General features: G+C 41.6%; 1 protein-coding gene across 1 annotated transcript in view; it reads right to left on the bottom strand.

Annotated features, from left to right (window-relative positions):
• EXT1 (exostosin glycosyltransferase 1) overlaps window positions 1-24,645 on the bottom strand; it is a 245,032-nt gene that overhangs the window by 8,766 nt on the left and 211,621 nt on the right. Inside the window, exons 2-8 of the mRNA XM_065399406.1 lie at window positions 20,854-20,947; window positions 18,519-18,626; window positions 10,933-11,052; window positions 6,552-6,684; window positions 4,483-4,601; window positions 3,660-3,755; window positions 404-493 (exon numbers count right to left, since the gene is read on the bottom strand). Of these exons, the coding sequence (XP_065255478.1) occupies window positions 404-493; window positions 3,660-3,755; window positions 4,483-4,601; window positions 6,552-6,684; window positions 10,933-11,052; window positions 18,519-18,626; window positions 20,854-20,947 (760 nt within the window). The remainder of the gene's footprint in view (window positions 1-403; window positions 494-3,659; window positions 3,756-4,482; window positions 4,602-6,551; window positions 6,685-10,932; window positions 11,053-18,518; window positions 18,627-20,853; window positions 20,948-24,645) is intronic.

Below are 24,645 nucleotides of genomic sequence, written 5' to 3'. Positions count from 1 at the left end.
CAGTTAGCGCATGTGTGTAGGAGAAAAATCAAAACACTTGTACCCAGGCAGAAATACTGTCTTTGAAGCAGAAATAATGTCCCATCGTTGAAGCTAATGTGTGGGAAAGGGAGGAACCACGATCAGCACGGTGGAAATATAATGCTAAAACAGACTGTTGTTAGCTGTCCACACCCGCCTATGTTACTAAAATGATAAAGAAGGGAAGAACCACATGCTAACGATGCCAATTAACCATGAAAAAATCCTGGCGGCAAGATTTTTGAGACAAATGCAATACATTAAACCTGGGGTGTGAGCGGGAAATATTATAAAACACACACGCTCTGGCAAACAGGTCGTAAGAAGAAGGGTGGGCATCAGGCTGGAAAAGCCGCAGAGATTTCAAGAGGATGGGTCTTACCTCGGTGGTTGAAAGCACGGTGTCCTCGTCAAGGCTTAGCACAGCATCTGTGACTATGTTGTCATAAGGTAGGAAGCGACTGCTCATAACCTGTGGGTTTCAAAAAGAGAGGGGAGAGGGAAATCACTTGAGACACTCATTTCCAAGAGAAGGGGAAAATAACCCTTCTGCGTATTCTGTTTTACTCTTCATTCTTATTTCATCCGTGGCACATCGTACATCTTTATCTGATAGGAAGGATTTCTCAGCTCAAGGGTGAAAGGCTGTCATTTTCCATCAGCCCAGCAGTCAGCTTATACCTTGTACCCGAGGAATTAATTTCTGAGCAGATCTGTCTCTCTTGAGCAGGCTGCCTTCCTCCAAAACCCAAACTGTAACTGCATCTGCTGAGAATTAGACAGATGTAGGGTTCTTCATGGCTGACACCTGTCTGGCAGTTAGAGTTGTCCCTCACCTCCCCCTCTGCCACCGCCACCCCCCACCCCACTGTGTGAGAGTAATATAAAATGAAGTGCTCAGAGAGACCTTGCACCTTTGATAGGGCCATTCTGTTGGCAAGCTAATGACCCCACCTTGCATCCCAGGCCTTGTCTACACACGCAAGTTGTACTGATTTAACTGTATAGTTATAGTATAGTTGAAATGGTACGGCCCTCCATGTGTGGACGCAATTATAATGGTATAAAAGTGTTTATACAGGTATAGCTATTCCTGTATGGGAAGGAGAGAATAAGCTATAGAGGCAACAAGGCATTTTTATACAGGTATAACTGCATCCACAGTAGGCATTATACTGGTATAAAATTGGTGTGTAGACCACGTTTTTTATGCTAACCTGGGATATGTCTCAGTGTAATGGGAACTAGATGCGAGAGGGGGGGAAAAAGAAGATGACAATAAAAAAGGGGAATCTATTTAGGTAATTTTTGGTCTGCATTACCAATGGGATCGAAGCTTTTTTTGAGTACTGAAAAATGGATATAAGAACACTACACATGCATTCTTTCCCCCCGCCCCCTCCTTTTCCAGCCTGTAGGAACAATTGCTTGATTAGTTTAGAGAGAGAGAGAGAGAGAGAGAGAGAGAGAGAGAGAGAGAGAGAGAGAGAAAGAGAGGGTGTATTGTATGTGCCTAACTCTAATAGATACCCGTGGGGCCTCTTTATTATACTTTGGCAACACTTGTACAGCTTGTCATGCCAATAAAGCATTATTGAATCGCACTGTGTGTCAAGAAATCATTGAATGAAAACTAAGATGAAGAGATGAGTTTTGCAATTAGCTTTGAAAACACATAGTGAGCTCATGTGGAAGTGAGTTCCACAGTCCTGGGCTAGTTCCTGTGAAAGCTCGGTCTTCTACACAACTGTCATTGCTCGGGTGGAACTTAACTGTCATGTGAGGTCATGACTGTGGAAGAAGGGACAGTCTGGTAGGTAGCTATAGTTATTCCTGTGGAGGGATACCAATAACAGAACTGAGTTCAAACTTGGCTCTGTGTTCAATGGGAAATCAGTACAGAAAGTAAAAGAGATAAGATTGGTTTCCATAGAGGATTTCTAATTGGCACTAATATATGAAGAAAAATAATTCAGTGAGGAGGGGGGAAAATAATCCCATGCAATTAAACACTTACACTGTTCTTATAGTGAAAGAACAGAAGTAGAAGTCAGGAAATCAGAGTTCTGTTCCTGCCTCCTTTACACACCTACTATGTGAGCATGGGCTAGCCATTAATTTTTATCTGTATCCAAGTTGTGCCAGCTGTAAAATGGGTGCAATAATGCATCTCTGTTTCACAGTAGTGTTATGAGGCTTGAAGTGCTTTGGGATCCTTGGATGGAAGGCCCTAGAGAAATGCCAACTATGAAAAGTAAGTCCTTTGTTAGATCTTTGGAGTACACTGAGCAGCTCAGCAAGACTTGTGAAAACAAACAGCTTTTCTGTTTCAAAAGCCATTTGGTATGTGATGTGATATTAGAAAGGAGAGACTGTCCACCATAAACACTCCTTTGGGAACTTGGGAGATAGGTTTGTAAATTGAACAGCTTCTTCATATGCTTAGAATTGGCCCAGGTGGTCTCCCCATACCCCGCCTCCCAGTCCCAGGCAATTCACAAAGTATGAAAATAGAGAGGAAAAAAGCCCAGAATGTTCGCAATGCTCAGAAATCCCCAAGCAGCAGCAGCAGCAGCCTCTCTTAGCCATGCAGCAATTCTCTTGACCCTGTTTACATGTCCAGTGACTAAGGCAGAACTATTAGCTGTCAGCTTAGCGGTGCCCTGACTTTCCTCTTGTTAAGCCTACTGGGGAAAAGAGCGAAGACAAGGTGTAAAAATTCACAATAGGATTTTACAGCCAAAGCAGCTAAAACATCACACTGTGAATTCAGAGGGAGAGAAAGATGATAAAAATCACAGACTGGCCCAACTCAGATGCCTCGGATCTGACTTCCAGCATTGGCATTAGAGAGAGATGAAGAAGAATGGGCCTGATTCTCTACTCCATGCCAATGCACTGGGTCTATCATTGGCACAAGTGCAAAGCAGGCAAAAAATGCCACTATTCTCACTTGGTAGCATTTTACCCCCACTTTACACTCGTGCCAATGACTACGCACAGGGGAGGGCAACAGAGTACCTGGCCCAATGGCAGAATTTTTTCTCTCCCCCTTTGCTGTCTTCTCTTGACCAGTCAACTGTGTTTGGATCCCACTGGGTTCCCAGGCTGTGCATATCTCCCCACCCTCTCCTTGTGAGCACCTTAATGTCCTTGCTGACAGCTATACAAGCAATAAAAGCAGCTCTTTCTCACAAGCCGGTGGAGAACACACTTGCCAATTTCGCTGGAAGCCTAATTTCCAAATCTGAACACAGATGAAGGGTCCTCAAATCCTGAGTCAGAACATTCAGACTAGCATTTGGGTGCATTATTAATTTAATGCTCCTGCCTGCTCACAGGCATGCAAGATTAGCACCTCCTCTCTAGGTGGCCACATTTGAAAATTGGGTCCTTATGCCACTCTCAGACTCGCAGTATTGATTGCCCCCTTGATCAATAGCTGACGTGTGATGAAAGGACAAACTTCATGCACTGAACCTTCATTAGAACGATGAGTCTGCAATCACATTGGTACAAAAGGCAGAGGTAAAGGAAGGGGCATCGTCCACCTGGTCACCATAAAACATTTTCTAGCTGGAGAAGTAAGTACCACTGCACCATACTTGCAATCTTTGACCGTTTTTCTCTCCGCCTACCTTGCTCTCCCCTTCGATGACTATGACAGGCACAGGAGTGGCAGGCCAGCGGTGTTTGGCTGGGAGGGGTTTATCACAATTCCATAAAACAATGATCTGAAAGGAAGATTGACCTTCGGTGTTAGACACACATGGGTACATTTATGTCTGTGGAGTTCAAGCCTGGAGGACCCTGAGCACCAAATGGATTCAGTTTAGGAGTTTCAAAAAAGGCGACACGATCAAATTAATATCCAGTTGGCATAAAAATAACATCCCCCAGCTACTCACCCACCCTGACAATAAATTCTACATCCCCTCAGTCAAATACCATCTGAACAGAAAACCAGAGAGTCTCTAGCCTTACTCAGGAGGATGTCACTGGTTTACTTGGGCACTTGATAAAGTCTAAAGCACTCATGGACTCTTCAAAGTAGAGGGCAGTTCTACTGCCTTCTTGAGATAGTATCACCAGGCAGTGAGAAGTCCAAATGCTGCTGAGATAAAGGGAGGTAAGGCAGTCAATAGTCCTTTAGGCCTATTGACCCTTTTGTTATTTATATCATACATATGCCCTACTCGTAAAGCACAGCTGTTATTTTACCTCTCTTCCCAAAATAAATCAGAGTTGTGATCATCTGTTTTCCACTTTTATTAAAGTTCAGAGTTTTTATTCCCCACACATGCTGGTTAAGGTCTCTGATTATAGCGATCTCAGAGACAATGAGGATCGAAGTTTAAACCAGGGAATTGGAAATGAGAAGGAGGAGTGACAAGACCTGGGTTTTTGTTTCTGTGATGGCTTTGGCTCAAAAGTGATTGACAGTCAAACAGCAGGGCTCACCTGTGCACAGTACTGGGACTTGGCTACAGCAACCAGGAGTTTCAGCACAGGCTGAGATTGGGATACCAAGGGAGTTACTGCATGGATAACGGCAGTGAACTTGGAGGGGGGTTTGAGACCTGAAATGAAAAATGGATGAAAGTTGAATATAGACCAAGCTGCCTTGTGTAGTATAAATCAAAGAAGTCAGAGATGGAAAAAGACCATTTAAGAACAAAGGAAATGCCATGTTGGATCAGACCATCTCATCCAGTATCCTGTCGCTGCAGTACCAGATGCTCCAGAAGAGGGTGCACTCCCCAGCTCTCTGAATGCTCTGTCCATATTACAACCTCTGGTTTTACGTCTTTTCCTCTGATTCCCTCCTGGATGTCCTGCAATCTGGGTTTCTCCCCTTTTGCTCCACAGAAACTACCCTTGCCAAGTTCATCAGTTAAGTTCTCCTGGCCAAGTCTAAGGGCTTCTTCCCTCATCTTCATGCTTCCTGATTTCTCTGTTGCCACTGATACGACTAATCACCCCCTCCCCCTTGGACTTCCTGATAGATGCTGGCTTCTTGGTGCTCTCTTCCTGCCTCTCCAATAGTTCCGTCAACATCTCCAATGGTACTTCTTTCTCCCCTCTGTTTCAGCATCCCCCAGAGTCACGTCCTTTGTCCTCTCCTTTTTCCTCTACATCCTACCCAAGGGCGACTTCATCCACACACAAAGCTTCAACGATCATCTCTGAGTTGATGACTAACTATTCTGCCTGCCTGTTGAGGAACAATCCCCCTCCATCCATACTTGAGAGTCTGCAAGTTTCAGTGATATATGATTCCAGTCATCCTTCCACTAGCTCATATACTGGTGGCATATGGTAGATCCTACCTGCTTCCTCCCTTCACTACTGCTGCAAATACCATTCTCCTTTCACCTCACCCAGGCCCACAACCTTGGTGGCACTGTCATTTTTCTCCTCCCTAACTGGAAGTGTTGTTGAATCCTCTTAGTTCTTCTTCCACAACAACTCAACATCCAAATTTTCCTTTTACAATGTAACAGTGGTTCTTTGAGTAGCCTGTCAGACCTATGCTGCTGGCACCAGAGTTGGAACCCTGGTAAGCAGTGACTGTTGAGGCTGCAGGCATGTTCCCTTGCACAATTCAACATTCAGTCTTTGCCTAAAGGAGCCAGGAATTAAACTCTTCTCAGTTCCTGCCACTCAATCAGAACCCATACAGAGACTCTGAAGAAGTGAGGCTGGAGGGTGGGGAGGGTGGATCTATACTGACTATCAACTCAGAGAATTATTTGCGAATAACTTTTGTTGTCTCTGAGTATTGTCAAGCAGAGCTAAGCAACGAATGCAAACCAGTGTTGCCATGAAATTGCCAGCTACTGATCTGCAACATAACGATAACCAGAAAATGCTGGGAGGGCATGGATTTGTTACAATATTCTCTGTAGGTGGCAGCTATTAGAGGGGTAACATGATATCCTGTACTTATGCAGGTCAGTCAATGACATTCCATCCAGCAGGGGGCAGAGTTTTGGGGCAGTGGTTCTTATCCAGGGGTAGGTGTACCTCTAGGGGTATGCAGAGGTCTTCCAGGGAGTAATCAACTCATCTAGATATTTGCCTAGTTTTACAATAGGCCATGTAAAAAGCACTAGTGAAGTCAGTACAAACTAAAATTTCATAGACAATGACTTGTTTATACTGCTGTATATACTATACACTGAAAGGTAAGTACAATATTTATATTCCAATTGATTTATTTTATAAGTATATGGTAAAATGAGAAAGTAAACAATTTTTCAGGAATAGGGGCTGTGATACTTTTCTATTTTTATGTCTGATTTTTAAGCAAGTAGTTTTTAAGTGAGGTGAAACTTGGGGTACGCAAGACAAATTAGACTCCTGAAAGGGGTACAGTAGTCTGGAAAGGTTGAAAGCCACTGTTTTGGAGGACAAGATAAACAAGAATGCCATTAGATAGATATTTCTGGTGAGCCATTTACAACACACCATCCAGAAATCAACAATACCCCAATACGTGTGAGGTCCAGAAGCAAGGATTCACTCACCTAGATTAGCATAGTAGTAAGGAAAATCTCCCAGATATGAGGAATACTGTGGCAATACGAATAACCCTCCAGGATGTTTGTTCCATATTAAACTGTTACGTGATATGTGCTTAAATATTCTGTCCTGAATAATCTGGAAAATAAGAAAGGTAGTGATTTGTAAATAAATTGTAATGGCCATCGGTAGAATCTTCAGCAACTCTTGCAGACTGCAATCACTACACATTTTGTAAAAAGCAGTGAGACACAAATTACTTGGCATTCCTGTTTAATCTCTTTTAAAGACGACACTGAACCTATACACTTGCGCACATTCTTGGCAGTTTGAGGCCTTGGATAACAGTATTCAAACTATCTCATTAGTCTCTGCGGACATAGGGATCTTGCAATTCATTAGATTCTGCATTTAAAGTGAAATATTTTTCCATCTAAAATCACTTGTCAGTTGCAGGCTTGATTAGTTCATTCTAGAGTTTACCATCCATGACTTGCATAAAATAATTAGTCAAGAATGGAATTACAAAAGATGGGTGTTATTTTGAGATAATGAAAACTTTTAAATACACAAAGACAGACTTCCAAGCCAAACAGGCTGGGTTGATATTTTTCCCTTTATTTTATAATTGAGTTATTATGTGACAAAGTGACTAATTACATCAGATCCCATACATATTTTACAGATAACTGTCCACCACGGGGGTGGTTCCAGAAGTTCCCATTTCATCCAACATGGAAAGAAATTTGGGCAACTACTAGAGCAAGCTTTTTGGAGCAGGGAAAAGATGTGTATCTTTGTAAGGGCCATTAGATGATCTAGTCTCACTTACTGTGTAACACAGTCCATAGAATAACATTAACAGTGCTATATGTTTTCGATGATAAAACTAATTCTATATACTCAAGATGTATGCACACAAAATTTGAAAGCAAAGACCACATGTGTAGGAAGAGCTACTGATTGAGTTAGTTGTAACGGCAAGGAGTCTCCAAGGGCATGAGGGTAATGTGACATTAGGGTGATATAGCATGCGAATGAAGGCTGTCCCAAATGGTCATTTCCTAAAATTTGTGATTACATGGGAAGTGCACAGGAACAATCTTAACGTCAAACTAGCAGCATTTTCCACATGAGAATAGTGGACTCAAGACTGTGTCAGAGTTAGTTATGTTACACTATCAAGTGCATCTCTAGATATTTCTATTAATAGATGTAAAGTTACATGCTTCAGCCATGGGGTGTTTTGTGTGGGAAGGTGGGGGAAGGATAGTGACTGCCTTCTCCCCTCCTTTAATTTATGCCACTGAATGTAGCAAGAAACTAGAAAATGAAGAGAGAAACTAAAAAATGTGTATCTTCTACCATCTGATGAAGAACAAGACGGAACTAGCTCCTTTGGCCCCCTCCCCCGCTCCCCCCTCACGGTTTTCTCAGAACTGATGCATAAAGAGATAAGTAGTAGTCTGCAGGTTTAGATGATGAGTAGGTTTTCATAGACTGTACAATTTTCCACTGCTCTGGTAGCCGACAACGCTTCAGGGGAAACACACGGCTCACATTTGATGATCTTTCAATGTACACAGAGCAAAAAATAGTTTCATCTTGAAACAAACTTCTGATGTCATGCAACATATGCATCCTTTATTGCATGTGAGGCATACAAATCTCACTGATACTGTTACTCAGTAGGCTAGGAAGCCAACCTGTGGAATATATCACATTTAACAGATGGCAGATTAATTTATGGCACTTCTGGCCAATATAAGAATCCTAGCAGCCTATAAGAATGGCATGGAGAAAAGAAAACTCGAAGGAAAGGAAATAGAAAAGGATGAAAGGAATCCACGAAGAGCTAATCAATTAAAATACAAAAAGCATATGGTAATTTGCTAAATGTATTGCAGAGATTTCTAAATACCGGCACCAGCTTTAGAGGCTCTCTGGTGATTATGGAACACAGGCAGTTTTATAGCGAGAAGGTTAGGCACCCCGGCTGGATCTGTCCTGTCTACATAGAATATGTTGCTGGCACAATATTTCAGCCCCCACATCCCCAAAATATTCTGTCGTATACAGATTCTTGTATTGACCTCATCGCTGTAGTGTCAGAGTGCCTTCCAGTAGTGCACTAAATGTCTGTCACATGTGGTTCATTCTCTCTCATTTCTCCTGTTCCCAGGGGAGAACTGTGTAAGCTGTGTAGGGCTGGTTTCTGTTTCTTACATTTCTACACTGCTGTGTGTTGCAATTGGAGAAGGGAGGTTGAAGAAGTGCACCTTGCACTTGGAGCAGAAGATGAGTTTTGCGATAGTCCTCCCCCGACCCTCCACGGTGTCAGCCTGGCCCCCAGAGAAAGCGGTCATCTGCACAGCCAAGCTTTGCCCTCAAGTCACAAAGGTCCACGGCACTCCAGAGCCATGCAGTTATTCACCAAGGGTTTTGGTGACGGTATGTGGGGCGGAGGCCATTGAACATCCTGAAGATATGGCCTTCAAGACTTTGAACTTGAGTTGATATTCTACAGGATGCCAGTGTACAGAGCAGGGGACAGGTCTGATGTGCTCATGGTAGCCCGTGTTGCTGAGGAGACATGCTGCAGCATTCTATACCCTTTGAAATTTCCTAAGGGCTGATGGCTTCATGCCCAGGCATATCGCATTGCTGTAGTCCAGACAGGAGGTGACTAAATGATATGTAGGATCATCAAGATATTGCAGTACTACGGCATTATAGTTAGAGATTGAAAGTAACTACCAGAATAAATCCATTCCCTCTCCAACTATACGATTTACTCCCCCACATCAAATTTTAAACAGAGGGTGCATCTGATCTTACCAACTTCCGAAACCTAAATAAAAAACAAACCTTTTATTTTCTCTCTGAAAGGAAACAATTCAGGCTTTTCTAGGGATTGTTGGACTCTGGAATGAACACCTGAGCATGCATGTTATTTTCCACTGAACAGAATTATTGTTAATTTGCCTTCTCTACATAGAAGTGGTTCTGTGAGATTGCTTATCCTAGATTCAAAAAATCAAAGGTCCGATATGCCCGACTTGGTTTCATTAACTTAAAACCTTGCAGCTCCTTCCCTGTTCTATCCTCAGTCTTCCTTGCTACTAAGCTCAAGCTTCTTAGCTGGTAGCTTCTTAAATCCTAGCTACAGGTGTTACTAACCATCCCCTAGTCAACTGACAACTATGGCCACATTACTGAAGATGTTTCAATTCAGCCCTAAAGTTGCACTTGAGGGACTTGGGGACAGATTCTGTAAATGAAACAAAGGGAGCTGGGGATACCCCAATTGCAGGAGAGATCGCAGTGAGTACAGAACCAGTGTATACCTCCTTCTCCACAACCCTCGCTGGGGTAAGGAGGAAGAATGGCTGGAGTACAATGGGCTCTGGCTGTCCACAGCTGGACTGCTATGCATAATTTGGGCTTTCTTCTGTATGTCACCTTCTATCTTCCCTTGGAAATGCACACATTTGATAAGTCTCAGGTGACTTACAAGCAGCCACTTCCAGAACAAGAGACCTGTGAAAGGGCATCAAAACGTTGAGGGGGAATGGGAGAAAAGGGGCTTTTAAATTATATTTTTTCCAAAATGAGTTCTAGTAAGGTCCTTTAAAGCAGTGTTTTTCAACCTTTTTTGGGGCAAAGGCACACTTGTTTCATGAAAAAAATCACGAGGCACACCACCATTAGAAAATGTTAAAAAATTTAACTCTGTGCCTATATTGACTATATATAAAGTAATTATCTTGAATAGGAATCAAATAAACACAAAGAAAGTATTTTATAATTACTTTATTATGAAATAGTAAGTAAACAGAAATATGAAAAATTATAAAATACTTTATTCAGTGCGCAACCTGGGCCTGTTTGGCTGAACACAAAGCTGATATTCTGAGCTATTTATAGTCCTTAACATCAGTGGTGGGATTCAAAAATTTTAGTAACCAGTTCCGACATTCAAGCATGGTTTAATATTTTTTTCCCACGGCACACCAGGCAACATCTCGCGGCACACTAGTGTGCCGCGGAACAGTGGTTGAAAAACACTGCTTTAAAGGATCACATTCACTATGAATGATAGGAATACTGATTCATCAGCCTTGAGAAACTGTGATGGCACAAGACAACTTTTTCATGTGTCGGATGGCTCCTATTTGTCACCATGTCAGTTTTCTTATGTGGATTCCAATAATGAAGAAAATATTTCCTTAGGGGAGAAAAGTTATCAAGCTGCTGAAGGTTTTTCAGGTGACCAATCACATGTCATGAAAGCCAAGGTCACACATACAACAGCTCAGCACGGAGTGTGGCAGACATATTAAGGAACATCTCTGCTCTGACTAATATCTGAGAATTGTTACTCACCTCTAGTGTGGTCAATACAATCTTCTCAACTGAAGAAAAATAAGCCTCCCACAAGAACTGTGTCTGCTGTCTAAGTGCTAGGATTTTATCCTGATGGATAGACCTGATTGTAGAAGGAATCTGTAATACAAGGTGCACTACAATCAGATAGTGTGGAAAACAATGTAACCTGATCAAATTAATACATGCTTGAGAATCCCAAACTAGCATTCTCTGCTCCTACCCAGCAACACAGATTCAGTGTCAGCCAGTACCCCCACCCGACACAGATATGTGAATTAGTAGCTAAAGAACAGCGACTGGAAAATGAATGAGCGGCACCTTTTGTGACCTTTGGTATTTGAGCCTATTGGCCAACCTTAGGATTTACTAGCAATTCTCCATTTTTTTTAAGAAAGTTGTTTCTATGGTAGCAAATGCTACTTTTTCCACTTCTGGAGCGGTGGAAAGTCACAGTGAGGAACTTTTCAGTAAATCCCTTGCGCACACAGCTTTTTGCAAACCACCAATTTAAAATACTAGTAGCTGCGGGTATTTAGAGTCCAACAATGTTCTCCATTCTGAAAGTATATTAAAGGGATCTGCGATTGCAGTCACTACAATGTGGCAACACAAATTCCCTGAAGAATCCATCACAGCATCTGCAGCAAAGCCACCCCTTTGTGGAATAACGTGGCGAGAAGAAAACATCTGCTATTTACAAGGAAAAAACAATGATATTTTTCATTGGACACATTTTGCAGCTTTAATTCTGGTAGAGCTTTCCTTATAAATGAAAAAATAAATCCTACCATCCCTCTTCCTGATAGAGAGTTATCCTGCAAACCAGATCAGAAGGAGGGGGTGTGTGAACCCACATTCCCCACACACTTTGGAGAGAGTCCAACATCTGTACAGACTAGTATTTAGCTTCTTAAAAGCCTGATTCTCATTTGCACTAAGAGTTTGTCTACTCAGGGAAAAGGCCTGGACTAGCTAGTGCAGAACAGCTAGAGGGGAATAGCTACTCCATATTAGCACCCCATGTGTACACTTATTCTGCATTGAGTTCCTTTGTGCAGTTTAGGTTTGTTCCCTCTGGAAGCAGATTAACCTAAATGTCAAAAAGTGGGGAGGGAGTTAGTGGGAAATAGCTATTGCCCTTTGAATTCACACCCTGGCTATTTTATACTAACTTTCCCATTAATTCTCCATGTAGACAAGCTCTAAGGTCTCCGTACTCACTGCTCTGGCCGTGTAAGAGGCCATTGGAGTGGTTGTAACTGTAATTTATTCCTACTTCAAGATCTCTTTACACTGTCAGAGTGGTGCTAGTGGCCTAAGTGTAAATGAGAATCAGGCCCCTTCAGTGTAGTGTGGGTGTGTTCACTTCTTGTAGAAATGGGGAGTTATTTTGCTTTGGTACCTACTTCTAATTATTTCAAGTCAGGCCACCTCATTCTCCTTCTCTTATTTCTCACAAGCCTGTCATATATTTACTTTCAGGGCTAATTACACACAAGCACCAAAGTTTGCATTATTATAAGATAGCTTTATCATCATCGTCCATCTAGTTATTAGATTAACCTGAACACCCACACCCCTAATACACACACCCCTATCTCTCTCTCTCACACACACACACACACACACACACACACACACACACACACTCCACGTAAAATATCCCCGATCAGAATACAATTATTCTTCATATAATGTTCTGAAAGAGTTTGGTGGCAAAGATTATTGTGCAGTTTCATACACATCTGCAGGAAACTGAACAGGATTCAAAGTTTTAAGGTTTGATATGTAAAGAGATTCAGGAGGGTTATGTAGATGTTATACAATTATTATTCTGACTCATTTGCATTCAGGTAGTGCCCACAATTCCCAAACAGGATCATGGCTCCACATTGTTATGTGCTGTACAAATGGTAAGAGACAATTTCTGCCCCAAAGATCTTGTAATCTAAGGGTTTGTCTATACTGCAATTGGGGTGTGTGTGTGGGTGTGTGATTGTGGCATGTGCAGACACACACATGTTAGCTTTAATCTAGGCAACTCACATCCTGATAGCAGTGAAGCCCTGGTAGCACAAATTTCAGCACAAGCAAGCCACCCCAATAGTTACCCAGGTTCCAGGCTGGCTTGTACAGCTTGCACTGAAGTTTGTGCTGTTGCAGCTTCACTGCCATAGGTACCCACGTTAGGTAGATTAAAGCTAGCTCAGATATGTCTACACGGGCTGCAATCACAGTCCCACTTCCACTGCAGTTCAGACATACCCTCAGACCTTGAATTGGGGTTTAAAAGGACAAGGAACCAAGGGAGTGGGATACCATATAGAAGCAAAGCAGTCAGGGTGATAAGAGGCCCGTGGCATATTAGAGTCTTTTGCTTGATCCTTCCTGTAAAAGAAGCAACACAGGAAGGGTGGGGCACAGGGAAGCAGTTAAAATATATACAGGCAGACCTCGACTTTACGACGCTTCTACATTGACATCCTGATTTGACTTACGACTATAGGTTTCGAGTTTACGACACTTGGTCCCACAATAGAGTAGACTGCGGTTCCAAGTTCTGACTTACGACGCAATTGTAAGGAACCAATTGTGTCGTAAGTCGGAGGACGGCCTGTATACAAATGAGGCATCTTACTATTTGAGTTTATGCCACCGTACTACAAAATTCAGTCCTCTGATATGGATTATAAAGTGCATTGTTTTCTATTAGGTTCCTGTAAGTATGGGAGTATAGTGATGCATGTTAACAGCACCATTATCAACAGCAATCATATTATTGTGACTGCATTTTAGTACGGCTATGGGGCATTACTTCTAATAGACATAAATGTTTCATGGCACCATGCATGATTTCACAGGGCTTGATCTTGTGATGGACACAAAATGAAATTAACACCCGTCTCCAACTACGGCACGCTCTCTCCTTTGTAATGCGGAAGCAATTCTGACCCTGAAAGTTGAAGAGGTTATTGTTCTACAGAAGACTGTGCTTCATGTATGTGCCCATAAACGTTGTGCCAAGGTCAGAGAATTCCTTAGCCTGCCTGTGTGCCTGGCCTGTTATAACAGCTGGAAAGTAAAATCAGAGCTCCCATTTTAACTGTGTCCGCCTATTAGTTATTAATCTATTTGTCCAGAAAGACAGGTTTGGAAACTGACATATTAATATTAATCTGGCAGGATTACACTGGAATTATTAGAACTAGATGACGTCTTAATAAAAGGTCATTTCGGTAATAAAAGGGGAAAAAAGATAACCCTACAAAAATAAATGCAGGAAGACTAAATTAAGACTGGAGCTAAACTGGTGCTATGGTAACAAGAATATGCAAATAAAAACATCCGAGCTGTTCTAAAACAGGAAATGAAAAACTGCAACATAACAAAAACATTTCCCAGAGCAGACATTCAGGCTCTGTGCCAGCACTTTACAAACACTGTTAATAATGGTGCCGTAGCTGTTCAATAAGGAAGCAGCTGTGAAGAGAACGAATGGCATGTTACAGGAAGGCACAAAGATCAGCAAATTATATTTTTTTAAATAATTTTGCTTACAAAAACGTGTTGTCCTTTGAAGCAAAAAATTACCTTATTTTTATACTTGCAATTAATTCATAATAATAGTTCTCTCTTAAGTAGAGCTTTTGGGGTCAGATTTTTAAAAGTATTTCATCTAGGGATGTAAAAGTTTAAGCGGTTAATGGTTAAACTCCTCCCAGGGTCCTGTGGCCAGGGTCCCTGCTGCTGCCGCACCTGGGGCTCTGCTGCTGTCCACCATCCCAGCATCCCTGTGCACCCAGCATCTTGGCTGCTTCCCTGTGCCGGGGCTCTGCTGCTGCCCGGCATCCCGGCGCACCTGGGGTCACTCCAGGCTGCCAGCCCCGCCCAGGCTCGGGGGCAGCAGCTGAGCCCCGTGTAAAATATTTCAGCTGTTATAGCAGAAATAAGGGAGAGACAAGACAGAACGGGGAGGGGGGATCAAATCAGTATTTTAGATGTCTGTATACTAATGTGAGAAGTATGGGGAATAAGCAGGAAGAACTCGAAATGCTAGTAAATAAACACAACTATGACAACTTAGGTTGAAGTGATCATGAAATGGTAGCGTTCATGATTCTAAGGAATGGTAGGAGGGAGAACAGCACAATAAAGACAATGGATTTCAAGAAGGCAGACTTTAGCAAACTCAGGGAGTTGGTAGGGGAAAAAACAATTGAAGACAATTGGCAGTTTTTCAAAGAGACATTATTAAGGGCACAAGAGCAAACTATCCCACTGCGTAGGAAAGATAGGAAGTTTGGCAAGAGACCACCCTGGCTTAACGAGGAGATCCTCAATGATCTAAAACTCAAAAAAAGAGTCCTACAAAAAGTGGAAACTTGGTCAAATTATGAAGGATGAATATAAACAAATAACACAAGTATGTAGGGACAAAATTAGAAAAGCCAAGGCACAAAACAAGATCAAAATAGCTAGGGACATAAAAGGAAAACATTCTACAAATACATTAGAAGCAAGAGGAAGACCAAGGACAGAGTAGGCCCGTTACTCAATGAGGGGGGAAACACAATAACAGAGAATATGGAAATGGCTTAATGACGTCTTTGTTTTGGTTTTCACCAAGAAGGTTGGTGGAGACTGGACATCTAACATAGCCAATGCCAGTGAAAATGAGGTAGGATCAGAGTCTAAAATAGGGAAAGAACAAGTCAAAAATTACTTAGACAAGTTAGATGACTTCAAATCACCAGGGCCTGAAGAAATGCATCCTAGAATATTCAAGGAGCTGACTGAGGAGATATCTGAGCCATTCGCAATTGTCTTTGAAAAGTCATGGAAGACGAGAGACATTCCAGAAGACTGGAAAAGGGCAAATATAGTGCCCATCTATAAAAAGGGAAATAAGGACAACCTGGGGAATTACAGACCAGTCAGCTTAACTTCTGTAACGGAAAGATAATGGAGCAAATAATTAAGCAATCAATTTGCAAACACCTAGAAGATAATAAGGTGATAAATAACGGTCAGCATGGATTTGTGAAGAACAAATCATGTCAAACCAACCCGATAGTTTTCTTTGACAAGGTAACAAACCTTGTGGATAGGGTGGAAGTGGTAGATGTGGTATAGCTTGACTTTAGTAAGGCTTTTGATACTGTCTCCCATGACCTTCTCATAAACAAACTAGGGAAATACAACCTAGATGGAGCTACTACCAGGTGGTGCACCTGAATCATAGAATATCACGGTTGGAAGAGACCTCAGGAGGTCATCTAGTCCAACCCCCTGCTCAAAGCAGGACCAATCCCCAGGCAGATTTTTGCACCAGATCCCTAAACGGCCCCCTCAAGGATTGAACTCACAACCCTGAGTTTTAGCAGGCCAATGCTCAAACCACTGAGCTATCCCTCCCCCCGGTGCATAGCTGGCTGGAAAACTGTTCTCAGAGAGTAGTTATCAGTGGTTCACAGTCATGCTGGAAGGGCATAACGAGTGGGGTCCCGCAGGGATCGGTTCTGGGTCCGGTTCTATTCAATATCTTCATCAATGATTTAGATAATGGCATAGAGAATACACTTATAAAGTTTGCGGATGATACCAAGCTGGGAGGGGTTGCAAGTGCTTTGGAGGATAGGATTAAAATTCAAAATGATCTGGACAAACTGGAGAAATGGTCTGAAGTAAATAGGATGAAATTCAATAGGGACAAATGCAAAGTATTCCACTTAGGAAGGAACAGTCAGTTGCGCACATGCAAAATGGGAAATGACTGACTAGGAAGGAGTACTGCGGAAAGGGATCGGGAGGTCATAGTGGATCACAAGCTAAATATGAGTCAACAATGTAATACTGTTTCAAAAAAAGCAAACATCATTCTGGGTTGTATTAGCAGGAGTATTGTAAGCAAGACATGGGAAATAATTCTTCCGCTCTACTCCGCGCTGATTAGGCTTCAACTGGAGTATTGTGTCTAGTTCTGGGTGCCACATTTCAGGAAAGATATGGATAAATTGGAGAAAGTCCAGAGAAGAGCAACAAAAATGATTAAAGGTGACCTATGAGGGAAGACTGAAAAAATTGGGTTTGTTTAGTCTGGAGAAGAGAAGACTGAGAGGGGACATGATAACAGTTTTCAAATACATAAAAGGTTACAAGGAGGAGGGAGAAAAATTGTTCTTCTTAACTTCTGAGGATAGGACAAGAAACAATGGGCTTAAATTGCAGCAAGGGCGGTTTAGGTTGGACATTAGGAAAAACTTCCTGTCAGAGTGGTTAAGCACTGGAATAAAGTGACCAGGGAGGATGTGGAATCTCCATCATTGGGGATTTTTAAGAGCAGGTTGGACAAACACCTGTCAGAGATGGTCTAGATAATACTTAGTCCTGCCCTGAGTGCAGGGGACTGGACTAGATGATCTCTCGAGGTCCCTTCCAGTTCTATGATTCTAAAATGTGGGGGTGCTGCACCCCTAGTTCCCCGGGTAGAATTTTAATCGGTTACTTGATTACTGTTTTACACATTATTTACATCCCTAATTTCATCAACTAAAGATGCAGAAGAGTGTCTCTAGTGGATTTTTCAAAAGGGATGAGCACCTAGCTCCTATTAATTTCTAGTGCCTCAGTACCTAAATACCTTTAAAATTTGGCACTTCACCCATTTGCCTCAAAATGCTTTAGAAATCACAGAAGAATCATGATGCCCATTTTACTGCAGGGGGAAACTGAGGCACACAGAGAGAAGTGATTTGTCCAAGATCACACAGCAGTTCAATGGCAGAGCCAGAAATCTAGAACCCACATCTCAGTTTAGTGCCCTAGCCAATGGACTACAGCCACAGCTTTGCTCGTCCTTTAATAGGTTCTGCACTGGAGAAATTGTTTTTCAATGGTGTTTCCTTGATGATATCATTGTATACTTTGGCTTCTAACTAATTTTGAAGAAAACACAGAAATAGTATTATAGAAATAGGAAAAACAATCTGAGAGCATTTAAGAAAGAAGCAGATAAAGACAGTAACAACACAACACTAACTGGTAATTCTATAGTCCTATTTCACTCTCCCTCATGGAGATAAACAATTAAGAGATAAGTAACATCACCCTTAAAAATGAAAAAGTGAGGTACAGAAAGATAAGGGACAGATTCTGCCTCCCACACCAATGTTGGGTAGCACCTTACTCCACACGTAGTATCTTCAATGTCATCATCTCCCTGCACATATGGCAATCTACATCAACAGGTCTCTTTGGAGAGTAAGGTATTCTGCAGTACAAGTACGGGTGGCAGAAATTGTTCCCAAATGATGCGTCCACCCTCGGGCATGTAGTTGATAGATAACGGAGGACATCCTATTAGAGAGGCATCCAAAAGAAATTTGATACTCTTAAAAAGACTCTTCTGTGTTTAACAATGTCTGAGTGACCTTCTGGTCAGAAAATGAATGATGTCATATTAAATGACTTCATATTTACAGTGACTCTAACCCTAACTGACCTTTTGGATTCATCTTCCTACAAGTTTAGTTGGTGGCAGCAGCACTCGAGCAATATGCTGAAGGCCACAGCCGTTTTCTTACCTGTAATAACAATCTCTCATCCCCTATGACGGCAGCTTGGTTCCAATCAATCACTTCGGAGAATGGCAACTCCCATCCATTGCTAAGCATAACTGGGACACAGGCAGCCTGCACACAGAGGAATAGCAAACATTAGAAGAAGCACTGAGTGTGTGGTCATTGATTAGCACAAACTTTGAAGTGCATACAAATTGAATTATTGGCATTTTCTGCAGAAGTCAGGACCCAAGCTCTCACGAAAGACATTAAAAAAGAAAACCTGCAAAGGGCCCTACAAGGCAGACATAACAATACATCTGCCAAGATTCCAGCTGATCTCCACTCTCTAAACAGGCTCCACATTTGTTTGCATGCAGGGAAACACTGATTTTGCATGTACAAAGGAGAATTTGCACTCAGATGTAGATGTTTTGTGAACCAACTACAGAGTTCTCTAGGGAGAATTTATGTATTAAATTACATAAGACGGTTTAAGAAAAACCTTTTGAAAATGTATTTGATATTTAACTCTATAGCTCTTTTCCATAAGAGTAGATGTTTAGTTATCCATTTTGTACATCATAGTATATGTTCTGTGCTTGTAAACAACTGCATGTACAAAACCTGGCCACAGTCAGAGAGACCAGTTTGGAAAATTTAATCCATTGACTTTATATTTAAATATAAACATACACCTCTACCCTGATATAACGCTGTCCTCGGGAGCCCAAAAATCTTACCGCGTTATAGGTGAAACCGCGTTATATCGAACTTGCTTTGATCCGCCAGAGCGCGCAGAAGCGCTGCTTTACCGCGTTATATCCGAATTTGTGTTATATCGGGCCGCGTTATATCGGGGTAGAGGTGTATATCACTCATTTATCACCAACTTTTGTTCTGCCAGTGTGTCCGTTACACTATGTGCTATTGTTAAAATGTAAACTCTTTGAGGCAGCAACCATAATTGTGTAATGTTTAGTAAACACCACATTACTGGTACTATATAAGTAAATAAATAATTCACTGCCACCTATTGGTCAATTGGACCAGAACTTGAGACCTGATTCAAAGTCTGTTGAAGTCAGTGGAAAGGCTCGCACTGAGTTCAGTGGGATTTGGATCAGACCATTGCTGTGGTGGTTCAGTTTCGTCTAGACCAAGCCAGATTTAATTGATCTGAATTATCGCCCAGACAGTACAATAAATGAGCTGGTCTTTCCCATGCTCAGTAATAAGTGGAACACTGGGGAAGTTTTCTAATTGCAGTGCATTCTCTCTCTCACTCTCTAATTCTGCGCAGTAACTTTGATCTAGTCAAGTCTATGCTGCAGCAGTATTTGCAATGGGTAAAGATTCTGTTTGTTGGTAAGGAAACCGCATTACATTGTCTAAAACCCCCCAACACAACAACAATTAGCAGTTTTCATCTTCAAAATACTTCACAGACATTAATTACGCCTCACAACTTCCCTGGGAAGTAGGCACAGAGTGGGAATACCAGAGAAAAGGGGTGATGTGACCTAGCTGAAGTAACACAGGGAGTCAGTATCTTAGTAAAGACCAGAAGTTAGGAGTTGCTGGCTCTTAGTGCAGTGCTTAGGGGAGGGGAAACAGAAGAGAAGTGACTTCGGCAGGGGGAGACAGAGTGGCTCAGTGGGAGAGGTAGGAATAGAAGCCCCGTTACCTGACTCCTGCTCCAGTGCTGTACCTACTGAACCACACTGCCTGTCACAGGATTTTCAAACCTTATGCCTTTGCTCTCCATTGCTGGCCAAACAAAAGAGAGCATCTTGCTGACTGAAAGATTTCAAAAGGTGAAGAGGCGTTGGGGAGTCCTGCCTCTGACACAATACGGAAGAATATTTTAAACACGTAGACAGCAGCCGGTTTGAATGTCCTTCTTGCTGCATTACTTTCAGATGGGAAGCAGCAGAACAGAACCATCATCTGCACATTCAGTATGCAGCACAGCAAACAACGCGTAGGCAAGTTTGTTTCAGCTGAAAACAATAAGCTTTTTTTACTGCCCCAGGACTTGCTAGAACAGGTCAAGGTCTCCCCTGGGAATCCAGACTCAGTTGGGCAAACTCTGCTCTAAACGGATCCAACTTCGCCTCTTCTACAATGAGCAGGGAAAGCCTCTTCATGGCGGTAACGCTATTCAGTCTTCAGACGAGCTCAGTGCCGAGCCCCTCCTGCGAAGAAGCTGCCAATTGCTTCGGAAGCAGGACTAGAGGCTTCCGCAGTGTGGATTATTGCCCACTAGGGAAATTAAACACAACCCCAAACACCACCTCTTGATATCACCAGCTGAATTCCAACCAGCAGAGTCAAAGTTTTAATCCCCAGCTCTTACCTGCAGAGCCTCCAGAAACCTGAAGGATCCAAGCCTGCGGCCACGGGGAACCAGACAGAAAGTGGCATTGTGCAGCATTTCACGATAATCATACCTAACAGGAACAGGGGGGTGGAGGGAGATAAGAAAGAGAAAATCAAATTAACGATGAGTCCTAGAGTAACTGTGCATGAAAATGCAAACATCTGCTGATATACATCTGGATAAAATCATCTCCAATCAAGTCCATTTCTGTACGCTCACCATAAGGTTAAACCGTTCTCTCTCTCTGTCTTTTTCTTCCTCTCCTCCACTTTCCCTGCCCCCCATCTCTTTTTTGTTTGTAATGGAAAGGCAATCAATGTGGTTAACAGAGAATAGGCAAAAGGGATTTTGCCTTTTGAATCATCAATTTTGTTGTTAGGAATATGCATATGGTGTTTTTTACTGCTAAAATATCTTTGGGGGAGCTCTGAATTTGAAAGGAAAATACAGACAATTAAGACCAACTGTCTTCACAAAAACAGGGTTTCAAGACTCTGCACATAGTGAACCAGATTTATTCACAAGCAAGCATTAATTTGTTCACCTCTGAGCAAGAGGTTTGTAAAAAACAGCCCAGAATATTCAGCTAAACAATACAAATCTTTTCTAATCAATCAGGAAATAATAAAGAAGGGTCATCAGTTGTTATGGGGGGGGGGCAGAGAGGGGGAGGCGGGGGGAGGAGGAAGGGGAAATCAGCTAAAGAAAAAAAACACAGAAACAAATTTTAATAATTAACCATAGAGCTCCAATGACTTCTGATCCTTAAAATTAAAGCTTTAAGCGAGATACCACTGTTTTTGTTCCAATTCCATCAATCACTTCAAAACCATTTACCAAAAACACACATCAAATCCTAACAGTTTCAAGCCAGTTATTAGCTAATTGTACTTCTGTATTAATGGAAACCTATGGAACTGTAAATGGCACTGACCCTGCAGCCTGCTGGGTCTGAGACAAAAGGATCAAGATTCAATACCCCTCATTTCTCAAGAGTTACCAGAACTCTGGAGACAGGTGCCAGTTTGACAGTAACATTCGGCATTGAAATTTTCTAATTCTAATAATCTAATTTAATCGTGGCCTGCAGGCACTGAATTTTTTTTGTACATATATAGATAGAAGATAAATATGTATATATGTGTATGTATGTGTGTGTGTATATATATATATCCAGATCTATTTTTATATTCTCACACAGGGCAGGCAGATGGGAGTAAGCCAATTTTCAATTATAAACCCTGTCATTAGGAAGAGATCTTCCGAAGGACCATTTGCTTAAACAAGCGTGTATAGCTAATTTGCACAAGAAAAGGTCGCTGTGAATGGATTAAGATTATCTCCACTGAGAGTAAAATAAAAACTCTTGTTGCATTAATTAAAACTACAAAACAGACTTCAAAGTGGACATTTTTTTTAAACAGGTCGCAAGTTTGGTTATATATTTTCCCACTGAGTGGCAGCAATTTCTTTTTCTCAACACAGAATATTGATTGGCAACTAAGTCCCAGCTCAACAGCCTGCAGTGATGCAGCACGTGGAGGAAACTGTTAGGAAGCTGGAATAAAAAAGTTGCCATATTTAAAATGTTCATTTTTCACATAGTGAGAGGTCTAACACTCATCACTGTCAGTATATATTGTACGACAGGAAAGTTTAATAAATACCCAAAATAGAATCCCCTGTAGGGCTGGAATACTTCACTCATTTGTCCCCATCATTAGCTAGCTAAAACTTTAAAATCCTGTTAATACCCTGGACTGCAACAAGCACACAAAACGTCAGCTGCAAAATCAGAACAGAAAAGAGAGAAGGAAATGAGAACAGTGAAAGTGAGGAGAGGCCTCAACAGGCCAGCAATTTTCACACTGTGCACCTTTTTTATAACTGATTAGTTGATATGGGAGAAGATTTTCAAAGGCACAAAGAGGAGTTAGATTCCCATCTCCAAGTCAATAGATGCCATTTGTGCTTTTTATCATCTCCCCTGTAATTAATTGCTCATCTCATGAACAGCCTGGCCATATACACACAGAAGACCTTATCCTAACCTTCATGTATGTATCTCCATTCACTTCCAGGGGTACTCCACAAATGTAACATAGGCAGAACCACAGTACGGTAACATACCCATCAATAAGATTCATACTACAGTTAATGAATTGCATTAGAAATTCTTTTCATGACTAAATTTCACTTGGATTTCAACTTCAGTGTTATAAGGTGAATCAATATGGTCCTTTATAGCAGCAGGAAAGGAATGATTTCTAATTTAATCCACATCAGATAACACTCTGGGATTAAGAATCTATTTCTTTGAAATCCTCAGACATGGTGAATTAAATTTTGCCATCATTTATTCCTGTGAAACGTTGAAGACAATGTAGATACACACATTTCACTGAATGCAAACTGCAGCCCAATATCTTTTAACAAAATTGTACATAATACAGCATACACACACGGTATTTATGTAGAGATCACACACAAGTATATTTGAAAATCTGAGACACCATTACACTATGAATGTTTTACAAGTCCCCTATATAAAAGTAGTGCTTATCTATGGACTACAGCATTTCATGTATTATTTTTCTTCATGCTGTTATGTACTTCTGAAGAAAATATGACTCACAAAAGTGTTATAATAAGGTAAATTTACCTACGGTTCATAGATGAACGAAAAGCTTCTGGTTAACTGCAAAGTATTGCTAGAAATGTTAGGTGCAGGGTTCAGAAACTGAAAGGGAATAAAACCAGCAGTAACAATAACCACGAAAGAATTAATATCTGAATGTGACCAACACCTGGCACCGAGAATGTGCTTAGTAGGAACTGTGACACACATACTTCTTGGTCTTCTGAAACTACTTGAAACTGTGAGGTGATTATGCTAGCAGAACACTTTCACCATGTCCCTTTCTGCATGATATGGACTCTGAGTCATTGTCTCTTACACAGCAAAAACTCAGCCACCTAGCCATAGAAAAGACTACAAAACAACAGGCATCAAAAAATTTCCACTGGAGAGGGTGGAGTTCAGGAGCAACAGAAAAACAAAAGGACTTCAGCTTCAGACACTTACATAGACCTCTGTTTTCTACGAAACATGGTAGAAAATGGAAACCCTGCACAGGATTTAAAACGTTGTTTAGCAGGGGAGGGAAAAGTATTCTTTCACCTAGCCGGGGCGGAGATGAAGTAGCATTTTATCACCTGAGAATCACAGGAGCTACAATTGAAAGCACTCACATGCTTAATTTTAAGCTTGTGAACAGTCACATTAAAGTCAGCACGGTTACGCATATGCTTAAAGTGAAGTATACACATAAGGGCTTGCAGTACTGGGACTGTAAATTCCTCCTTCGCCTGAAAGATGGAATGATAGAAATTGGAGATGGAAAAGAGGTGTTAGAATATCAATCAGTCCCATGGCCAGTGCACTAAGGACTGTCTAGCCCAATGATATTCAGACTGAGGCTTGGGAGCTGCAAGTGGCTCTTGAATGTGTCATCTGCAGCTCTTTGCAGCACGTGATATTAAAACACTGTGTGATTTAATTATTAACCAATCTAAGTTATTAACACTTCAGGATCCTTTTACTACGTTGTTAACAAATTGTAGAATACTTGGTCAGTCATTTTGCTGTGAGAATAATTATATATAGTATAGTATCAGAGGGGTAGCCGTGTTAGTCTGAATCTGTAAAAAGCAACAGAGGGTCCTGTGGCACCTTTAAGACTAACAGAAGTATTGGGAGCATAAGCT

Source organism: Emys orbicularis, chromosome 2, assembly GCF_028017835.1.
Source record: "Emys orbicularis isolate rEmyOrb1 chromosome 2, rEmyOrb1.hap1, whole genome shotgun sequence".
NCBI classification, from domain to species: Eukaryota; Metazoa; Chordata; order Testudines; family Emydidae; genus Emys; species Emys orbicularis.
The sequence above is the reverse complement of the archived record's forward strand: the minus strand, read 5'-3'. Positions and strand labels throughout refer to the sequence as shown.